General features: G+C 49.9%; 7 protein-coding genes across 7 annotated transcripts; 5 read left to right on the forward strand and 2 right to left on the reverse strand.

Moving 5' to 3' along the window:
* Positions 1–2,557: 2,557 nt before the first annotated feature.
* BCR38DRAFT_403369 (uncharacterized protein) lies at positions 2,558–3,819 on the forward strand (the record flags this gene model as incomplete). The annotated part of the gene is made up of 2 exons (XM_040857794.1): positions 2,558–3,270; positions 3,307–3,819. Exons 1-2 carry the CDS (start codon positions 2,596–2,598, stop codon positions 3,817–3,819), a joined length of 1,188 nt encoding a protein of 395 aa, XP_040709537.1. The 5' UTR covers positions 2,558–2,595.
* Positions 3,820–3,846: 27 nt separating this feature from the next.
* Positions 3,847–5,446, reverse strand: BCR38DRAFT_403374 (uncharacterized protein). The gene is made up of 2 exons (XM_040857795.1): positions 4,769–5,446; positions 3,847–4,703 (listed from the first exon to the last, which is right to left on the reverse strand). The coding sequence occupies exons 1-2, from the start codon at positions 5,131–5,133 to the stop codon at positions 3,923–3,925; spliced, it is 1,146 nt and encodes a 381-aa protein (XP_040709538.1). The 5' UTR covers positions 5,134–5,446; the 3' UTR covers positions 3,847–3,922.
* Positions 5,447–6,236: 790 nt separating this feature from the next.
* BCR38DRAFT_403375 (cytochrome P450) lies at positions 6,237–8,227 on the forward strand (the record flags this gene model as incomplete). Its single annotated transcript, XM_040857796.1, has 7 exons — positions 6,237–6,425; positions 6,499–6,841; positions 6,902–7,116; positions 7,172–7,322; positions 7,393–7,509; positions 7,577–7,924; positions 7,991–8,227. 7 exons carry the CDS (start codon positions 6,237–6,239, stop codon positions 8,104–8,106), a joined length of 1,479 nt encoding a protein of 492 aa, XP_040709539.1. The 3' UTR covers positions 8,107–8,227.
* Positions 8,228–8,873: 646 nt separating this feature from the next.
* Positions 8,874–10,175, forward strand: BCR38DRAFT_357079 (uncharacterized protein; the record flags this gene model as incomplete). The annotated part of the gene is made up of 1 exon (XM_040857075.1): positions 8,874–10,175. One exon carries the CDS (start codon positions 8,874–8,876, stop codon positions 10,173–10,175), a length of 1,302 nt encoding a protein of 433 aa, XP_040709540.1.
* A 1,890-nt stretch (positions 10,176–12,065) lies between these two features.
* Positions 12,066–14,012, forward strand: BCR38DRAFT_452596 (WD40-repeat-containing domain protein). Its single transcript, XM_040861534.1, has one exon. It carries the CDS (start codon positions 12,236–12,238, stop codon positions 13,742–13,744), a length of 1,509 nt encoding a protein of 502 aa, XP_040709541.1. The 5' UTR covers positions 12,066–12,235; the 3' UTR covers positions 13,745–14,012.
* On the forward strand, positions 14,013–15,591 carry BCR38DRAFT_452598 (uncharacterized protein). Its single transcript, XM_040861535.1, has 2 exons — positions 14,013–14,373; positions 14,425–15,591. The coding sequence occupies exons 1-2, from the start codon at positions 14,128–14,130 to the stop codon at positions 15,526–15,528; spliced, it is 1,350 nt and encodes a 449-aa protein (XP_040709542.1). The 5' UTR covers positions 14,013–14,127; the 3' UTR covers positions 15,529–15,591.
* A 1,250-nt stretch (positions 15,592–16,841) lies between these two features.
* BCR38DRAFT_506281 (uncharacterized protein) lies at positions 16,842–18,295 on the reverse strand (the record flags this gene model as incomplete). The annotated part of the gene is made up of 7 exons (XM_040864937.1): positions 16,842–16,879; positions 16,940–17,109; positions 17,160–17,378; positions 17,438–17,610; positions 17,667–17,907; positions 18,070–18,089; positions 18,143–18,295. 7 exons carry the CDS (start codon positions 18,293–18,295, stop codon positions 16,842–16,844), a joined length of 1,014 nt encoding a protein of 337 aa, XP_040709543.1.
* Between the last annotated feature and the right edge of the window lie 392 nt (positions 18,296–18,687).

Raw genomic sequence — 18,687 nt, forward strand, 5'->3', positions numbered from 1 at the left:
CACTATTAGCTATGGACATATATGGAAGACAATTGCGGGGCACCAGTGACTTGATCACATCCACACGACGATGGGGCCTCAAACTAGCTACGCCCACGGAGAAGTAATGAGAAGACACCACGGCCAGTGAGAATCTATACCCAGCCTGGCGTGGGTTACAGCACACTAATATATTATATGACGGATACCCGGGGCTCGAAGCGTCATGAAATAGGATGTAATTAGTTCGAGTTGAACTCGAGCCCGGATCGTTGAAAGATAGTAGGACAACCGTCAAGGGCTTGAACTGGGCGATGCTGGGTAAGGGCCTCGTCCGCGTCGAGGCAGGGACCAGGCTGGACTATATGATGGAGCCGAGGACATCGGACGAGCTTAACGAGCTTTTGGCGACCTGGTAACAACTTTACGCGAAATCGACGCGTTTCAGTGCCGACAAAGACCCCAGCATCCGGCCGCAGTTGACCGTGGTGGTCATCGAAGGTACAGAAAGCAACGCAATATGCCGGACGTCTCTACCTAAGAAACCTCGCCAATACCTCACAGTTCAATTGGTAACTTTACGCAAGAGCGAAGGCACAAATTGAACGCACTGTTGAGAAGGCGAAGATGAGGAGTTGGCGCAATGCTGTAGCGGCTACCTCGACGACTCTAAGAGCTTGTGGTCACTAGAGAGATGGGCTCGAATACGAAGCTGGGTATCACCTCAGACTACGAGCATATCGTCACTAAGGTGTAATGAAGGAGCGGCGGTCGAAGGCTCAACATATAACGAAAAGGCGGCGATACTGGCTGAGTGAGCCCTTCTCCCCTAACCCGGAAGCGGACCTGGCAGATCTCGAATAACCTTCAGGCCTACAGCTATCACAGGAACTTACCATGGTGTCGGAAGTCACGGAAGCGATTTCAAAGAGGTTATTCGGAAAACCGGGACCTGGAAGACTACTGGAGAAGAACTTTAATCAACTTGCTTTCTCAAGGCATGTGGCACTCCTCTTTATTGCACGCTCGCAACTCCAGCAATTGCGAGCTTCTGGTTAGCATATTTCCCACGACGGTTCAGAAGAGCAAAGCTAGTGGTAATCCAAAACCAAATAGAACAGCGACCCGGAAAGAAACCCCGAGCGGACGGAGACCGATATCCTTGCTAATTTTGGTGGGCAAGGTACTCGAAATAGCAATGTGCCAGAGGAATCTCTACTATTACCGAGTGGCCAGATATGAAATCTGACTCAGCGATCTACCGAACTACCTGTACGCCGAGTCACGGACGTTGTATATATGGCATGGGGGTTAAGGGGGGTCTTCTCACTCCTCCAATTAGATGTCAAAGGCTTCTTTGATACAGTAATCCATAGGAGATTGATTTCAATCTTACATGAGAAAGAACTTTCCGCCTGGGTCTGACAGTGGGTAAAAAGCTTGGTGACGGATAGGTCAGTACGGCTCCTATTCGACGAAGAATACTCGACGGCGTTCCAGTTACACGCTGACATCCCGCAGGGGTCCCCGCTGTCACCAATTCTCTTTATCCTACATATCCACAAAGGTAGACCGCCGCGCGAGATTAGATCTACAGATAGAATTCTTAATATGCCACTTCTTGGAATCGCTGCCAACGATGTTATACGAGACGAGTTTTCTATTTAGGTCGGCTTCATCACTTACTTCAAGGTATACGGGTTGAGCCACGGGTCTGTTGCCTTGCGCAAAGCATGAAATATGTACTTCGCACGCACGGCAAGCCCCGTGTCAGCGCTAACGAAGAACATATGTGTTATGCACCACCGGTCCGCATACATACATGATGTGTGCAAATATTATCAGATTATCGTGCTACATGCGCCCTGCAATTTAGTGACTGTGTCAGAGCAATATATGCAAATTAATTTATGATTTCCAGAAAGCAGACGTAGACGGTACTGTAAATAATCGTAGCAGGCAAGGGCCAGCTATGACAAGGCAGATAAGGCGGGTTTGCATCCGCCACTTAGCAAATGTATCGGTACAAGGCGGAAGCCTAATGATATCAAGACTGCTTCGATCCGATGACCTATATACTAGTACCAGACGCTGCGATGTAGGAGAATTCTCAGTTAGGGTATCAAGTCAAATTTGTAATGCTGGATATGGAGTGTCATAAACCAAACTTGTGACCCAGCCTCGGAGCCACAGCCGGCTGCAATGTGGCGATTACTTCAGCCGGTAGTTCTAATGACTGATACCCAAGCCCAACCAGGTTACCAGGGATACCAACGCAGCTGGTGTGAACCGAACTTGCATACTTTGGGGGCGGGCGCTTAAGGGACAAAATAATTTCAATAAACCACTGGGGGCTAGATTTGGTTTGCCTGCATATCAGAGATCGGCGTATGCCAGATTAAAAGAGCAGCACTGAACAGTTCACTGGTTCGTGAACCCAAGGAGAGTGAAGCCCGCACATGTTTTGTTCGGAGATACCACTCGGATACGAAAGATGGCTGCTCAATCTTGGGTCAAAGATACGTTGCAGGTCGGTCTACTGCCCGAGTCCTTCTGGGCATCTCAGGACTATTTTTCTGTTTTTCTGCTGACAGGTATGTCTAGTTTCTCCACCATATGCGCGGCGTCGATCTTGCAACCGTGACGTCACCTCCATTCTTCTTAGCTCCTGTATCCTTGGTTGAAGTAGGCAGTTGCTGGGCGGAGCGACCCTCTGTCTTCGCCGCCCCAGCCGCTGAGCCCTCAGCTGAGAAGAGAGCTCTGCTTGTTCTTGAGTGGGTGCTGCTGTCGCTAAAGCGTCAATTCTATGCTGGTGATGTCGATGGCACTGGCACTATAAAGAAGCCGCTGAATGCCTTTTTGGGTGAACTGTTTGTCGCTAGCTGGAATGATGACGATATCGGCGACGGCGATAGTGGGTTGCCTATAGCCACTACGCATCTGGTGGTCGAACAAGTCTCACACCATCCCCCAACAACAGGAGTATACATTTGGGACCCTAAGAATGGAATCAAAGCCCAGGCGTTTTCGCGTGTCAAAATGGTCTTCAACACAGGTTTTGGATCTGAAGATGCGACCGGCTTGGGCATCGATGTCATCCAATACGGCCATGGCATGCTGCACATAGACAAGTTCCAAGAGGACCACCTCATCCCAGCCCCCCGGGCGCGAGTCAAGGGTCTGCTCTCTGGTCGTCTCTATCCAGAACTTGTGGGAACGTGCTACGTGGTATCTTCCAGCGGCTTCGTTTCGGAAATCCAATTCTCCCCGCCAGACGATACGAGCCGCGGCGTGCTGAGCTGGCTTGGTCTTAGCGGCAACTCAGAGGACCGAAGGAATAGATTTAAGGCCTGTATGTATCGTCGTGATGATCCGGCGAGGAGGCCCTTGTACACTGTGTCGGGAAAGTGGAATGGTTTCTTTTCCATCAGCGATGCTCGGTCGGGAGAGGTCATTAAGACTCACGACAGGACGAATACTAGGCCCGTTCCAGCCAATGCACTCAACATAGATGACATGGACCCTTGGGAAACGCGGCGCGCTTGGTGTCCCGTGGTCAAAGCTCTTCATAGTGGCGACATGGTGGAAGCGGCCAAGCAGAAGTCGAAGCTGGAGAAGGCGCAGCGTGTAATGCGAAGTATTGAGGAAAGAGGTGGCATTGAATGGTCACCTCTCATCTTCCGGAGGAGAGAGGAGAGAGACGAAAGGTTTCAGGGGCTGGTGTCTGCAGTCAAATGGCCGTCAGAGGAAGGAGAGGTTGTGTGGGTCGTAGATGAGGAGAAGGCACAATCACTTAGAAAGCCGTTCCGGAAGAACTTGACGCCCTTTGGATACCTTTAGTTTCGTGCCTTTTGGAAGAGCAGTGAAGGTGACAATAGGGGAATGCCAACAGTGGCTTTTACAGACGAAAGGGTTTCATAGACATACTGATGCCATATCTACTCTATGATCCCTTGGTTCTATCTTGTCCATGCTCTGATATGACGATCTTGTCACGCCGCTGCAGGAGCCGCGCAAGCGCTCCGCCCGGTCCAGCTAGAGTACTCCATCGTAGGATGTCCCACCCAAGAAGTATCCAGTCGCCCCAGCTCATAGTATCATTCCGCGCAGTCACGTTTAGAGTGACCGCCCAAGTGAGGGCTGCAGCAGAACCGATAATCTGATCCCACTTGAAAAATTCATGCATGGCCGTTATCATGGATGTTAAAGGCCGAGTCGAGAAGAATGAACCCGGCCTGAAAACTCTGCCGAAGGTGAACTCCTCAACGGCCCATGTTGGAAAAGATCCAGGCGCAACCTTCACTGCCAAAATGACAGTATAGGTGAAGAGCTGAATCACCGAAGCGGTGTTAAAAGCCCAGTCGTAAGCCCGAGAAATGGTCTCACTATCACTTTGCAGGGTCGGCTTTCTCAGGCGCGTGAAAACCTGCTGCCATACCACAACGTACAGCGGGAAACCTTGCCAGAGTACGCCGAACCATTGATGCAACGTGGGGGACGAAACCGGCCAGGCCATCAAGAGGGTGGGTAGTAGATAGCCAATTGAAAACGCCGGGACGAGCGCCTCGAGGGTCAAGCAGGCAGAGGTCCGGGGACGATTTGCCTTGGATAGAGCCCTTCCTCGACTAATAAAAGTGGGAGATGTGAATAGATGCATGATAGCGTAGATTGGCATGGTCGCTGCATATCCGACTGTTTGCATTGTGTACCCCCACAAAACAGAACTAGACAACCGCATCAGCATCAGCAACCAAGGTAAGACGTTACAACAGGTCGACATTGAGCTCACAAGTGCAGAGGATTTCCAGTGTTACCCACTTTGGATCCTTCGACCATCATAACCAAAAAGATAGGTACCAGCTGGCCGCCAAATTGAAGAGCATACAGAGAAAGTACCGGGCTCGAGCCATCCGCAACATTGGCCCAGAGCACAGAAGCGACCGCAAGCAAGCCGTCGAGCACAGGCAATCCCAGGTAACTGGTCAGAAGGGGGTTTTGAGAGCCGGGCAAAACTGGCTTAGGCGAGGACAAGATGTCGAGGACGCGGCCAATGTAGCCATTGCGGTAGATCTGGCCAAACATGGCATTTAGACCGAACAAGCCGATGCCTGCCAGAGCAGGACCAGCTAGATTTCGAGCCCGGTATTTGTCCATTGTTCTGAAGTATTTGCTTGTTACTGTCCGGATGGAGATGGGGATTTGATGAATGTGTGTGTAGTTGCTTCCTTTCTGAAGATGCAATGTTTGCACAGGTGTTGTTTGTTCAATGGGAAGGAGCAAAAGATTTGTTTTGAACCCCTGGACATTTCTAGAGTTGCAGATGCTCAAGTGATTGCCGGTGATAGCAGTTGCCTGCAGCTGCCTGGGTCTTCTCGTTCTGATGGACTTAAATAGATGCGAATGCCTAGGTGTAACCCCCCAGGTACAATGTGAACAATGTGAATGTAACCTTCTGGTGAGTCCTTGCAAGGGGCATTGTCAAGATAGTCAATCAAAATTGAAAACCTGGAGTGTGGGTCGGTCGGTAAAGTACGTGACACAAGAAAAGCTAGGGTAATAAATGTTCAGCAATGAGGACTAAAGCTCCGGGTGTATGCCTGCATCCTACTATGCTCCGAATTGCCACGACCACAGTGCTACATATCTATAAATATATGAAGCTAAGTGTGATCTTCCATGTATTAAGAACCCCATATGCCTCGACTCAAAGGCTTCCCCTTTCTTCGAATCGGCCCATCAGTCCAGCCTGTTACCATGGCGGACATCGAAGGAGATAAAAATGCACAAGCGGTTTCATGGGCCCATTTGGGACTTGATAATTCTGTCTGCCTGAAAACTTGAAGGAATAGTGTGAACCAGTGCGCATTGGTGCGTATCAAGTGTTGTGGGTAAAGCGCGCTGGAGTGGCTTAGAGGCATGGTAGCCGCCGCTTTGCTATATGATGATTATAGATTGTTGAAAGCCTCGTGCGTTTTTAGTCTTCTATATATATTGTGTCAACCTCCTTTGGAAACCCTATTTCATCCTTAGATTGCATCTTCTTGACCTATCTGTTGTACCTAGGTTAGAAGATTTCAAGGATGGACGCCCCGTATTTTCCGGCTTTCAATACTATGGGTTGCCTCATGGTGAGCAACGAAGTCTGCATCTCAAATCTTCCTATGACTTTTATCTACATTATTTCTGCCCTTGCGGTCATTTTGTGCGTATCGCGGTCTCATGTCAGCTACAACAAGCATATTGACAGCCAGAGGGGGATGCTTCCAACCGGACCACGACCGTGGCCCTGGATCGGTAATCAGAGCCTGATCCGGGGTCTCAACTCCGGGTCATCAAGGACGCTGAAGCACTTGACAAGATATGGTGATATTGCCACGATTTGGCTCTCGCGAAGCCCAATACTCGTGATTAATAGCCCACGCGCAGCTCACGAGCTCTTGCATTCCGTGAGTTAGTTCTCTTGTCTAGGCTATCCCGTCCACGCCAATAAAATAAAAGCTAACCTAAGCTGTCGCTCAGATGTCTTCCAAGACTTCAGATAGGCCTATCACGGTGCACCATAGAGCAAAACTACTTCCTTGGAGCTTGGTACTAGCGCCATACGGTGAACAGTTCCACCGTCTGAGGAAGATATATCACCACCTTCTTGGACAGCAAGGTGCCATGATATTTCGCCGATGGAGCGAGGAAGAGACATTATTCATGTTTAAATCCCTTGCAGAGCGACCAGATCAGGCACACTTTGAGTGTGACCGACATGCCTTCAACGTCACAATGCGCGTCATCTACGGTGTGCGTTACGGTACGGAAGGGGACCAAAGGGTGCGCGATACGTTTCAGTTGTGGGAGACAATGTTTTGCTGTAAGAAAATCCAGTCAAGAAAAAGTCTTCCCCGTCCAAACTTACTAACATACTCGACAGACTTTCTTCCAGGATCATTGATATTTGATTATTTCCCCTCCATGTTGAAGCTTCCACCTTGGCTGCAGCCGTGGATGTGGATATTCAGGGGCTTAAAGAGGCGAGAGCGCGGGCTTCACCTTAGACATCTGCGCAGAATCGAAGACCATTATCTGCAAAGTAAAAAGAAATCCACCCCCATCTCAGGCACCCCCTTTGCTATGCAGCTTCTACGAGTACGTGTGGCTGTCCTTGGTGCGCCAGATGCGGCTAAGTGCTGACGAAAGATAGATGACGGACGGGATGAACATTGGCGAACAGGCAATCATCGATGTCCTAAGCATGCTTCTTGGTGCCGGCGCCGACACAATCAGCTGTTTCATGCAGCAGTTTTTGAAGGCGATGGCCGTGAACCCGAAGGCAGCCGTTGCGGCCCAAGCTGGTAAGCTCGAAAGGAAGAAGTGACAACGCAGTAATTACTACCTTACTGACATTTATTCGGCATTCGGCAGAGATTGATTCTGTCGTGGGGGCAAAACGCCTTCCAAATTGGGAAGACAACCCGAATTTACCCTACGTACGAGCGCTGATAAAAGAAGTTCATCGCTGGGCTCCATTCGCAGCAGCAGGTTTGTCAACCCCGTGCAAAGCTTGTAGTTTTGGTGCCCCGTGTCCGTCTAAATTTATCCAATATAGGAATTCCGCATTCGACAACTGAAGATATTACTTACGGCGACTATGTGATATCCAAAGGCACAGTTCTTCTACCGAATATCCCGTCCATCATGCGAAACCAGGAGAGATATGTGGAGCCTGACAGGTTTGACCCAGCTCGATTCCTGAACGATGGCTCGGACTCGGCGACGTCTGCCCACAATCCAGATTGGTCAAAGCGAGACCACGTCCACTTCGGTTGGGGTCGTCGACTCTGTCCCGGTGTATATGCGGCTGACATCTGCATATTCGTGGCGGTCACTCGTGTTCTCTGGAGCTTTGACATCCAGCCTCACCCTGGGATCCAGGTCCGCATGGAAGACGTATCAGGTTCGTTAACGACTTCTAATGCATTTCAGGGAAAATTGCACCCCTTAGTGCTGACAAACTCGGTAGATGGGCTTCTGAAGAAGCCATTGCCTTTCAGGCTACAAATCAACTCCCGGGGTCCAGGATACGACGAGATAGTAGCACAGCAACTCGAGATGTGTAGCACGGCTAACAAGGAATAGATCCTATTGTATTCAGCTGGGGAGGACTTTTGGTATAAATTAATAGCCAACAGAAGTAATATATCACTGGGCATTGTTGAGTTGATTACTTGCATAAATCAAACCTGGTGGTCGATTGGTGGATTTGGTACTTGGTTCTCGGCACACTCTATTTTGCCCTACACCAATCCGGCCCAATCCGCGCAGGTTCACACTGTAGTGTTACTGAAGTGACCTAATTAAGTTTTATTGATGTTGGGACACCATCGAATTCGAGCTGACTTCGCAGACATAGCGGCCGCGTGCGTTTGTCCACAGGCAGGTCCAAGTACATGCACCATGTTCTACCAACCATCCGTTATTAAACTCGCCGGCATAAATGAAATCCATCACTGCTAAGCTAATCACAATTGCCATTAGCTGTATTAACTGTCGACGCGAACTGCATGCTGCTCAGATTAACGGAAGTGTCCGATTAGCCATTAGTTTGTGTTGGTAATGCAGGAAAGCGGGTTGTATTGGTGATGATTACGATGAGGAGACTAAGTCTCAAAGACTGCAGCTACGGAAGGGCTATCTATGGGCAATCGTCCCAATCGCTGCACCCAGCACATAGGCGTTGTGTCTGGAACACGCAACAATTTGAGTAATATTCAGCTCCTACGGTTCTACCCCACACTACCGCCACTTGTATCTTCCAAATTGTTGGACCAACTTGCAATAATACGGCGCGGTTCTGTCAAGAATACACGTTCCTGCGAAGGACTCAGACTTACGGCAGGAATCCTATGGCTAATTCGCCCTTCACACAAGACCCATTCTGTAGTCTGCTAGAGGCAGGGAGGTCCAAGAACGACAGCTCTCTTGGATGGGTGCCTGAATCGAACTACAGAAGCACTAACGACATTATCTGGACCTGTGTTCTCGTCATCTTCACCTGCGTTTGGACTACGATGCACATCAACGTACCCAGCGCCCAGGAAACGTGGAAGCACATCATCCGACGCAAGCCCAGGTGGGCCATCTTCAATGTCTATGCCCCCGAGGCGGTCACTTTATTAGCAGCATGTCAGTGGCAGTCGGCACGGCGGTCTCGGAACAGCATGCGCAAAATGGGCGTGTCCCACTGGAAAACAGTGCATGGCTTCTTTGCCGACAGTGGCGGCTATGCCCTTGCCTCTCCAGATGCACCCGTGTTTCCTGTCAACTCGCGTGCCATCCAGTATCTCGTTTCGAAAGGGTACATCGCAGCCCCATCAACAACCGAAGCTGAGATCTGGGATAAGAGCAAGTCAGATCACTTTGCCAAGACTTTTGCCACCATCCAGGTGTTATATCTCGTCAGCCAGGTCATCATACGAACAGTCCAAGGTTTTGAATCCTCATGCTTCGAGATCTTGACGCTAGCATTCTGCCTTTGCGCCTTAGCAACAAACTTGTTCTGGCTTGACAAGCCCAAGGATGTAACAGTGCCTATCATTCTCGAAATGGAAACACCAATGGCTCAAATTGTTGAAGAAGCTGGGTCGGAAGCTTGGGGGCAGTGGATGGATACTCCAATGGATTTTTTCGAGCAGCCCGGCTGGACCGTTTGGAATCGACGGGATGCCTTCCGCACCTTCGGTGGACTCGATGAGCGGCCCCTTCAACGCATCCCCAACGACTACATCACCCCCCCTGCCACTTTAGGTATGGCTATCGTCACCTGGGTCATTACTGTCCTTCACCCAGCTATTCACATGATGAAATGGAACTACGAGTTTCCCACGTTATTGGAGCAATACGTATGGCGACTCTCCAGCACCGCTCTGCTCGCTATCTTGTTTTTTTGGGGCTTAGTTGAGGTCATGTCCGTCAAACCCGGCTTTGACTTTACTTTGACACTCCTAGGTATTTGGGTCAGCAGGACGAAGCGTGAAGGCTCTTGGTGGCGCCAACACGCATTGGATCTTCCCGGGTCTCTGAGTGCCATACTATACTTCCTTGCGCGGACGGCCTTGATAGTAGGGACGGTTTCAAGTCTGCGACAGATGCCTTTTTCGGTTTACCAGGAAGTGGGAGTAAGTCAGTATATACCGCATTTTGGTTGAGAAAGTTATTGAACACTACCAATCAGACCTTGGAAGGTCAATACCGGATGACCGGGAACTCGCATACTCAGCCCCAGACTTAAAATGACCAAGGCACCTCACTACTTCATAGCATCAATATAAACACTTCAACCTCGGCATTATATTCATGATTAGAAAACATATGTTGCCCGTACGATGATTGATTTCTGATGATTATAGTTTGAACTAGCACAGCAAGTCATCTTTGCCTGATGTTATCATTCCCTGTAAGTACGAACCCCGCGAGTAATCTGAGCTAGACTTTGACGAACACATGTCATTCCTTGCTAACATTGGAATCGGACAATAAGGACATCGTAAATGGCCAGCGACGAAGCACCTACAATTTCACTCTCTTACACAATCTACCCCACATTGGATTGGTGTGTCCAAGTTGCTGTTATATTGCACGTATATCTGACCAATGAGGATCCAAGTGATTCATTCATGGTGTGTCTGATTGCTTCTTCTGAAATCGCGAGGTGCGCTGGACTTTATTTATAATATCCGTAGGTGTGGTTGTTTGTGGCTAGTCCATATGGCTGTGTACAATCTAACATCTCGATAAAATCTGATGAATGCTTCTACGTATAAAAACAAACTTGTAATAGAGGGAATGGGAGGCGTTGATATCTAACTCAACCGCAATGATCCTACTCCATGAAATCCATCGTTGAAGTGCTGCAAGAGTTTCAGAGCTCCTATACCAAATGTTCGGACCGTGCACATCAAACACGAGACGCGTATAGACTTACAATACTATCCTCCATCAGATGCGCTTGTTGTGGAAACCCCGGCTTGCTGTGAGACGGTCGACTTCACTTCTGAGACCTTCGCGATGAGAGATCTCATCAAATAGTGGCTTTCACAGCCTCACTCCACTCGCTTCTACGTCATATCTTCGATCTATGAGTCGGCCGCTCAGGATTTGGCAACTGGCCAGAGACGTTTATGGCTAAACTGCTCAGCCAGGTGGCTCCTTCGCAACTCTCTAGTTTCTTACTGGGTCAAGTCACTAGAAACAGATCATGGAATCCGACCTGACACTTAGAATCTTCCCTCCTTGTCGTTTTCGTTCCTCAGTAGTGTGATTCACACATCGTACTTAGCTGGGTCAGGTCTGTTTCGCGATAGGGACTCACATCAGTTTATCCCCTGGATCATGCTAGCGAATCTCACTACGAAGGAAACTTTCACGAGCCTTTGCTCTTTTACAATCATCTTTTATTACATGATTCCAGTAATATATCTCCTCAAATCAATGCATTGAAGGTCACTATATCCAGAGTAGCTATTATCCAGGTAATGGATGTCATAGCGGAACTGGATGACTTGTCGGGGACACGAACTTTTGGTTGGGAGAATTTGGTTAATCCCGCCTAAATGGTAGATTAGTATCTAGGTAGTTCCTCGTTGCATCCATATCACCAGTACACCAATAAGCATACTTAGTCACGTAACAAGCTCTTTACATGTATCTGGCCTACATGATTATACATATGTGGCAATCTTCAATTGGAACATCAGAACAAGACTTCTCAGTCATTTGAGTGGTCCAAATATTGATAATTCGTAGATCACAAAGGGGATACAACGGTATGAAACACGAGATGCAATACTAATTCGGCAAATCCGATGATCAACATAATGTAATGGACACTCAAATAACATGTACTTACGAGGCTTATGGGCGGTACTATAGTTTTCCAGCATGCACTCTGTTCACGCCATAGCAATTACTTCCCCTATCTTTGTTGTCGGGTAGCTCCGCTCAGCTATGAGGAAATCTGAAATCTTGGCAATCGCAGGGTGGCGGGGTTGTAAGCCCAAGAGAAGGAAATTGCCCCACCATGCCACCAAAAAAGTTGCCGATTATCAAGCAGATGCCCATTCGTCTTTGACGACTGTCCACCGAAAATTATTACAAATCCTGTTACTCTTAAGAAGCCTTGAGTCTGATACAAAGAGATTCTTCATTTCCTCCTCCGTATTCCACCAGACTGCCCCTCCCTGCCGACACATTCCCAACCCCAGTCACAATGACATCCCCGCACCGTGATGACCGCGATGACCTCGAAGACACACCCGAGCTGCTCGATGCTGACGATGCGCTTGAGGAAGTCGAGGACGAGGATGGCGATATTGCGATGGATTTAGACGACGAGCCAGAGGAGATCACACTCGTGAACGACAGCATAGCATATTTCGACTCGCACAAGGACTCCGTCTTCGCCATCGCGCAACACCCGACACTGTCGTCCCTCATTGCGACTGGTGGCTCCGAGGGTGATGGTGATGATGCGCCCGGCAAGGGTTACGTCTTCGACACATCAGCCGTTGCCGGCCGGCCTGTCCTCCCACCTAGCTACAATTCCAACCCGAACGCACCGCAGCAGACAAGCACCGTGCTGAAGGAGATTTTTACACTCGAGGGACACAGCGACTCGATCAACGCGCTGGCTTTCACGCTACCGCGCGGACAGTTTCTAGTTTCGGCTGGTCTTGATGGGAGGATAAGAACATACCAACTTGCGATCGACGCGCGGAATAAACCAAGCTTCAAGTTCCTGGCCGAGGCACAAGAGGTGCCCGAGGTTAACTGGCTGGCTCCATGCCCCGCAGTAGAATACCCAAATACAGTTGCACTGGGCGCATCGGATGGCTCGGTGTGGGTGTACACGATCGACGCTTCAGACTCTGCCAACCCACTCCAGATCGTTCAGAGCTATTTTATGCATCAAGGATCATGCACAGCAGGCGCTTGGTCACCCGATGGCACATTCCTCGCGACAGTCTCAGATGACATGTCGCTGTACGTGTGGGACATCTGGGGAGCAGCAGCCGCCAAGGGACTGACCAACGACAACGGCCAAACCGTTGTCTCCCTCACAGGTGAAGACCAAAGATTTGAGGTCCAGGGTGGACTGTTCTCCGTGGCCATCGACCCGAGTTCAGCTTTCGTAGCCGTTGGTGGTGCAGGCGGCGCAATTAAGATCGTAAGTTTACCGCGCATCGCCAACGAGGCAGCATCGCAAGCACAGCCCCAGTCCAGCAAACAGACCAAGGCAAAGGCGAAGGGAGGCAACGCAGGTGGCAGCCAAGCTGGAGTTATTTTGGCTAGTGTGCACACCCAAACCGACGGCATCGAGACGCTCTCCTTCTCGCCGACGCAGAGCTTGCTCGCCGCTGGTAGCGTCGACGGCAGTATTGCCATCTACGACACGGCAAGACGGTTTTCTGTCCGACGTCATATCAAGGAGGCTCATGATGACTTCAGTGTTGTCAAGGTTGAGTTCGTACGTGGAGAGGGTGATGGCTGGCTGTTGACAAGCTGTGGTATGGACGGTGTGGTTCGAAGATGGGACGTCAGAGGTGCGACACCGAGTGGAAATATTGGGTTCACTGCGGCTTCTGGCTTGAGCAAAGAATGGCGAGGTCACAGAGGTGATGGCGAGGGTGGTGGTGTGTTGGGCTTCGTCCAAGGCACTACTGGAGAGAGGATCGTCACAGCTGGTGATGATGGAATTGTGTTGGTTTTTGAGGCCTAAAGTCTAAGGACTGCCCACTGCTGATGGATATGGTGACCATAAATACATACTAGCTAGATGGTAGATGGTTTATGAGAACATAAACAAAAGCGTTGCTAGCAAACACTCGCACAAATATGTAAGGACTGACAGCGCAACCAAATTCCATGAGTACTGAATCGAGTAATCCTGTCCCATATCGTGACCGACTGAGTAGCCCGACGTCTGTAGGCTTTTAGCATTGGTTGTCTGCCGTAATGTAAGTCACATCTAACCCCTAATTGACGCGGGATGATCCTGCTAGATGATCGGGGCTACGTGCAAGTCTCACGTTTCCTCAACATTAGCCGGGCGCTTTACCCGCACTCAGGCGACATCTCATCCAAGTCACCTGATAGCCACTAATGTTCTTTTTGGAGAAATCGGATACATCACTCACGAAAGCTCACACTCTGGAGATCTTAATCAGTCAGCATGAGATGAAATTGAACACCGAACAGTCGAGGCTATTTCGCAGGCGAAGGGCGCTGGTAATGCTTTGCATGCTAGCGACTCTCGTCTACCTCTATTTTCCACTGATCACTCATCGTTTTGGGGAAGGATACGATGTTCGGATTGGTCCACAGGATGTGTTTAACGATACATTAGGGGTATAAAGCGTCTACATTCTCCTGTTTTACCCTATAGTAACAATATCGCAGTTCTCGAAGGTCTTCGTTATCAGCCGCCCCGTCAGGTCAGACCGCAGAGATGCTCTAACCCTCGCCGGGGCAGTCAGTAACCTAAGCTTTGAGTGGATTGACGGCGTGGACGGAGATACTGTGCCTGAGCGCGTGTTGCCCCCTGATGGTCACGAGTGGAGCGCAACGTCGACTGCGGCGAGAGGGTCCTGGAGAGCGCACATGAATGCACTTCGTTCTGTGGTCAGCCAGAGTCTGGAAAGTGCACTTATCATGGAAGATGATGTGGATTGGGATGCGAGACTGAAAAGTCAGATGACGATATTTAGTCTTGCTTCGAATCAGTGGCTTGAACATTCGAGGTCGGACTCCAGCGGCACTAAGAGCGAGGATGAGAGTATTCTAAATTTTGTGCCTCCACCAGCCGTCGGAAAACGGGAGTCTTCAAAATGGGATAAAGAGGAAGTTGCTCGACTCTCTATTCCCTTGGACTGGCACTCACGCCCTGCTGCAACAAGCAGTCCGTACGGTGATGGATGGGATGTCCTTTGGCTGGGACACTGCGGATCCGAGTACCCAAAACCAGACTCCGGGTTGCCACAACATCGCATCTTCATATCCGACGATTTAACGGTACCAGCGCCAAGACATCTCAAGCCGCACTCCTTCGCCCGGAACGATCCGCTAAGCGAATTGTATCCGCCATATTCCCGTGTCGTCCACGCAGCAAATGGGACAGTCTGCACGCTTGCTTACGCAGTCAGTCAGCAAGGCGCCCGGAAACTATTGTTGCAGTTTGGGCTCCAGGCTTTTAGAAAGCAGTGGGATGTAATGTTAGGTGAATGGTGTGATGGTGCCTACGCCAAACCCTCTCCTGCTGGTGGGAAAAATGCAGGAAATAGCAATATGCCAGTATGCGTAACTGTCCAGCCACCGCTAATCAGTCACCATCATGCCAGGGATGGGGGCTCGGATATCCAGGGGCAAGGAGGGGGTTATGACAGACGCGTTGGGACACCGTACGTCAGGTTTAGTGTGAGGATGAATATGGACAAGTTGGTTCGGGGAGCCGGGTTGGATGAGCTTGTTGACCAGTGGCCTGACGGTGGTGATGTTGGGTTATGATCATACAATAAAGGTCGATGTATTATTCAGGACATTTTTAGAAAATTGACTTGTACCTTTAACCCAAATTAGATCTGCTATAATTGATGCGCATAGTGCTTGTCTAGTCACGTAGGGTGACTACAGGTACTTGTACAACATCCAATAAGGAATAAGGTGACAAGACCTTTATCGTTATTTCGTGCATTTACAGTACTCTGCAGAAACACTCTGCGGCTGGTCACCAATGTGCTACACCATGAGGGTGTGCTATGTATGTGCCTCCCCAATGATTGGAACTCGCATGGCGAGACTATAGCCGTCGGCGAATCAACATTGGGTGGTGCCATGTATGTATGTCTTGCTGCTGTCCACACGAGGATCTCAGCAGCCAACAAACTAACCAAGTCTGAAAGACACGCCTAATTCCGAGGGCGCGTTTAGGTGCGCGTCCAACAACGCCACATAGGCACACTTATCAGCAATAAACCAGTGTCATCTGCAACGATACCATATCGAAGCACTGTGGTTGGGTATGCTCCTAGCTCCTGGAGGCATTCCAAAATCGCGCAGGGTAATACATACGGTAGGTACTTTTGCATTGTGAATATACATGATCGCATTTTAGCGACGTGGGAGAATTCACACTGGTGACATAACCCCAAAAAAAAGTCTTGAGTATTATTGTCGTTGATTGCTTACATTGGGGTGCTATGGGAAGGTCAACCGGTTGGCTAAATACAGTGCGCGTCTCTGAGGAACCACGATGCTCTCGGGGATCTTGGTCACTTGAGACAAGCGAAATTATTTCACCAAGCATTCTCAGACTCAATCTCTATATGGTCGCTGTCAGGGTACGGCTAGGCCGAAGGCAATAGTACAGAGTGATGGGGAGTAACGGGCGTCCCTCCTACGTAGCACCGGGTGGTCACTGGCGGTCTCAGGTAGGGGTGCCCACGGTGATGCATTGATCTCTGCTCCTTCCCTCCTACGTAGCACCGGGTGGTCACTGGCGGTCTCAGGTAGGGGTGCCCACGGTGATGCATTGATCTCTGCTCCTTCCCTATCCTACTTCGAGATGGTCCTTATATAGATAGCTAGGCCGCCGCTTGGACCCGGCATAACAGCAGGGTCGGCGATGCCAAGGATCTTGACTCTCGTCATCCCAAAGCTTCACATAGATTGTAATCATGACTCGGGAGTCTTTTGTCCGAAACACCCCTCCGGCGCCCCACCGGTGTCTTGCGTTCAGTGTCCTGACACCCACTGGTGCCTATGGCATTCTGTTCTCTGACAGTCGCCTCTCTACAATAGCTATAATGTGCAAACGCACATTACATAGGCATCGATTGGCCCGGGATTGTGGTTAGCCCTATAATCTGTCAGTCCAGCACACCAACACTTATCTTTACGGGAAGCGAAAGTGACTTACAAGAATCAAGATCCTCGTTGACGACAGGAGCTAGGCTGCACTTGTTCATATCCTCGATGCTCTGGGTCTTCATCGACGAACAACTAACGTAACAAGGGTCGTCCATGATGGCCTGTAGAGCGCCGTCCTTCCAGCCAAAGATGTAGTCACCGTGCGTGCCGTAACCAGTCCTAAATGGAAATCAATTACACGTACTCTATCTTCAAAGCGGCTGACTCACGTGTCGCCAAAACTCCACACAAAGGGCTGGCTGCCATCTTCGGGCCAGTCTTCCTTATTGTTGAAGGCGGACGTATCCCAAATTGTCTCGTACATGAGTTGTGGCATGGCGACGGGGTGAGAGGCCGGGCAGGGGCCTTGGGACTCGAAGGTGCCACTTTCGGGGTACGACATGTGGTCCATGTGGTTTGGAGAGTCGAGGTTTTTGCCGTCCCAGCATCTAGACAACATTAGCACTCTCTAAGTTAAAAGCATAGAAGAGGTCATGGGATCTCTCACGTGGGGAAACGGATGTTGGCCATGATACCAGCCGGGCATGGTGCGGTCGGGAAATCCTTTGTTTCTGGGAACCGGGTGCTCATGTCTTGCAAACATGTGTAAGTGAGCTGGCGATACTGCTGCGCCTGTGCCTTCGTCTTGGCCTCGACATCTCCGACATACATGCGGAAGCCCTATTTCACTTTAGACGAATGTTATGTGAGTGTTGGGATCCAGATTGGGAACTGACGGGCTGGAAAGCAGTGACCTTGGTCTGCTGCTGGTAGTCGGCGAGCTGGTCCTGCATGTAGTAGACTGTCATGCCGCCATTTTGACCCTCGAAACCAGCATTGGCCTTCTGTGGGACTCGATGATAGGTCCCGTTCCTTGCCCTGAAGAACAAGACCGCAGTCCAGTAGTTGGAGAAGTCGTCGGATGGCTGGCAAGTTGTGCAGGTTGACAGAGTAGGTGGGTCGTGGTTGGCGTGATCCCTTCAACTGGGGTTAGCATTTTCCATTGTAAGGGGAATTACACGGTGATTCGGAAGTCCTTTGTTATCTCTTAAGAGCAGATACTTCTAACGTAGCTCTGGAGGGGAGCTTTTACTCCTAAGACAGCCTGAAGGGGGGAGAAGTGACAGGGGAATCACATACATGGTCGCGTTGAGTGAGTTCTAGACTATCAGCTTGTATGATTAAAAACCAGCATTGAGGAAGAAGGACTTACTCCTCCAATGATCTGATGAACGTGGGGAGATGGCACCAATCCTGGGTTGACCAAGGGATCAATGCGCTGAACGACGAGCTGCGAACATCCGAATCGGATCAAAGCATGAGATGGCGCAACGAGCGCCAGTCCGGCGAGAGATTTCCAATGCATCTTGTCTTGTTGGCGATACAATACCGCGCAAGTCTTAATGGTACAATTAACAGGAATTCATGTAATAAACAACAACGGACTCAGAGCCAAGGCGGTTCACCGCACACGGGAGCGACCCCTTTCTTATCCCTCCCAACATCTGAGCGGCACCAGGGAATAAATGCCGCGATCCGAGCAGACCGGGCTATATAGAAAGGAGTCCATCTATGGATAGTAACGTTGATATAGGACGTGTCGAGATTGGGTCATGATCGACGTTGATGTGGTCCAATCTGACACATCCCGTTGAAACTAAGGAAACATGAGATCAACCGTTAGTTTGACGGCTAATTTCACATACGGGCAACTGCCGTACCACCTGATCCTGGGGCCAATATATTCACTCCGGCAGA

Source organism: Pseudomassariella vexata (genome assembly GCF_002105095.1).
Source record: "Pseudomassariella vexata strain CBS 129021 chromosome Unknown BCR38scaffold_28, whole genome shotgun sequence".
In the NCBI taxonomy this organism is placed as follows: domain Eukaryota; kingdom Fungi; phylum Ascomycota; class Sordariomycetes; order Amphisphaeriales; family Pseudomassariaceae; genus Pseudomassariella; species Pseudomassariella vexata.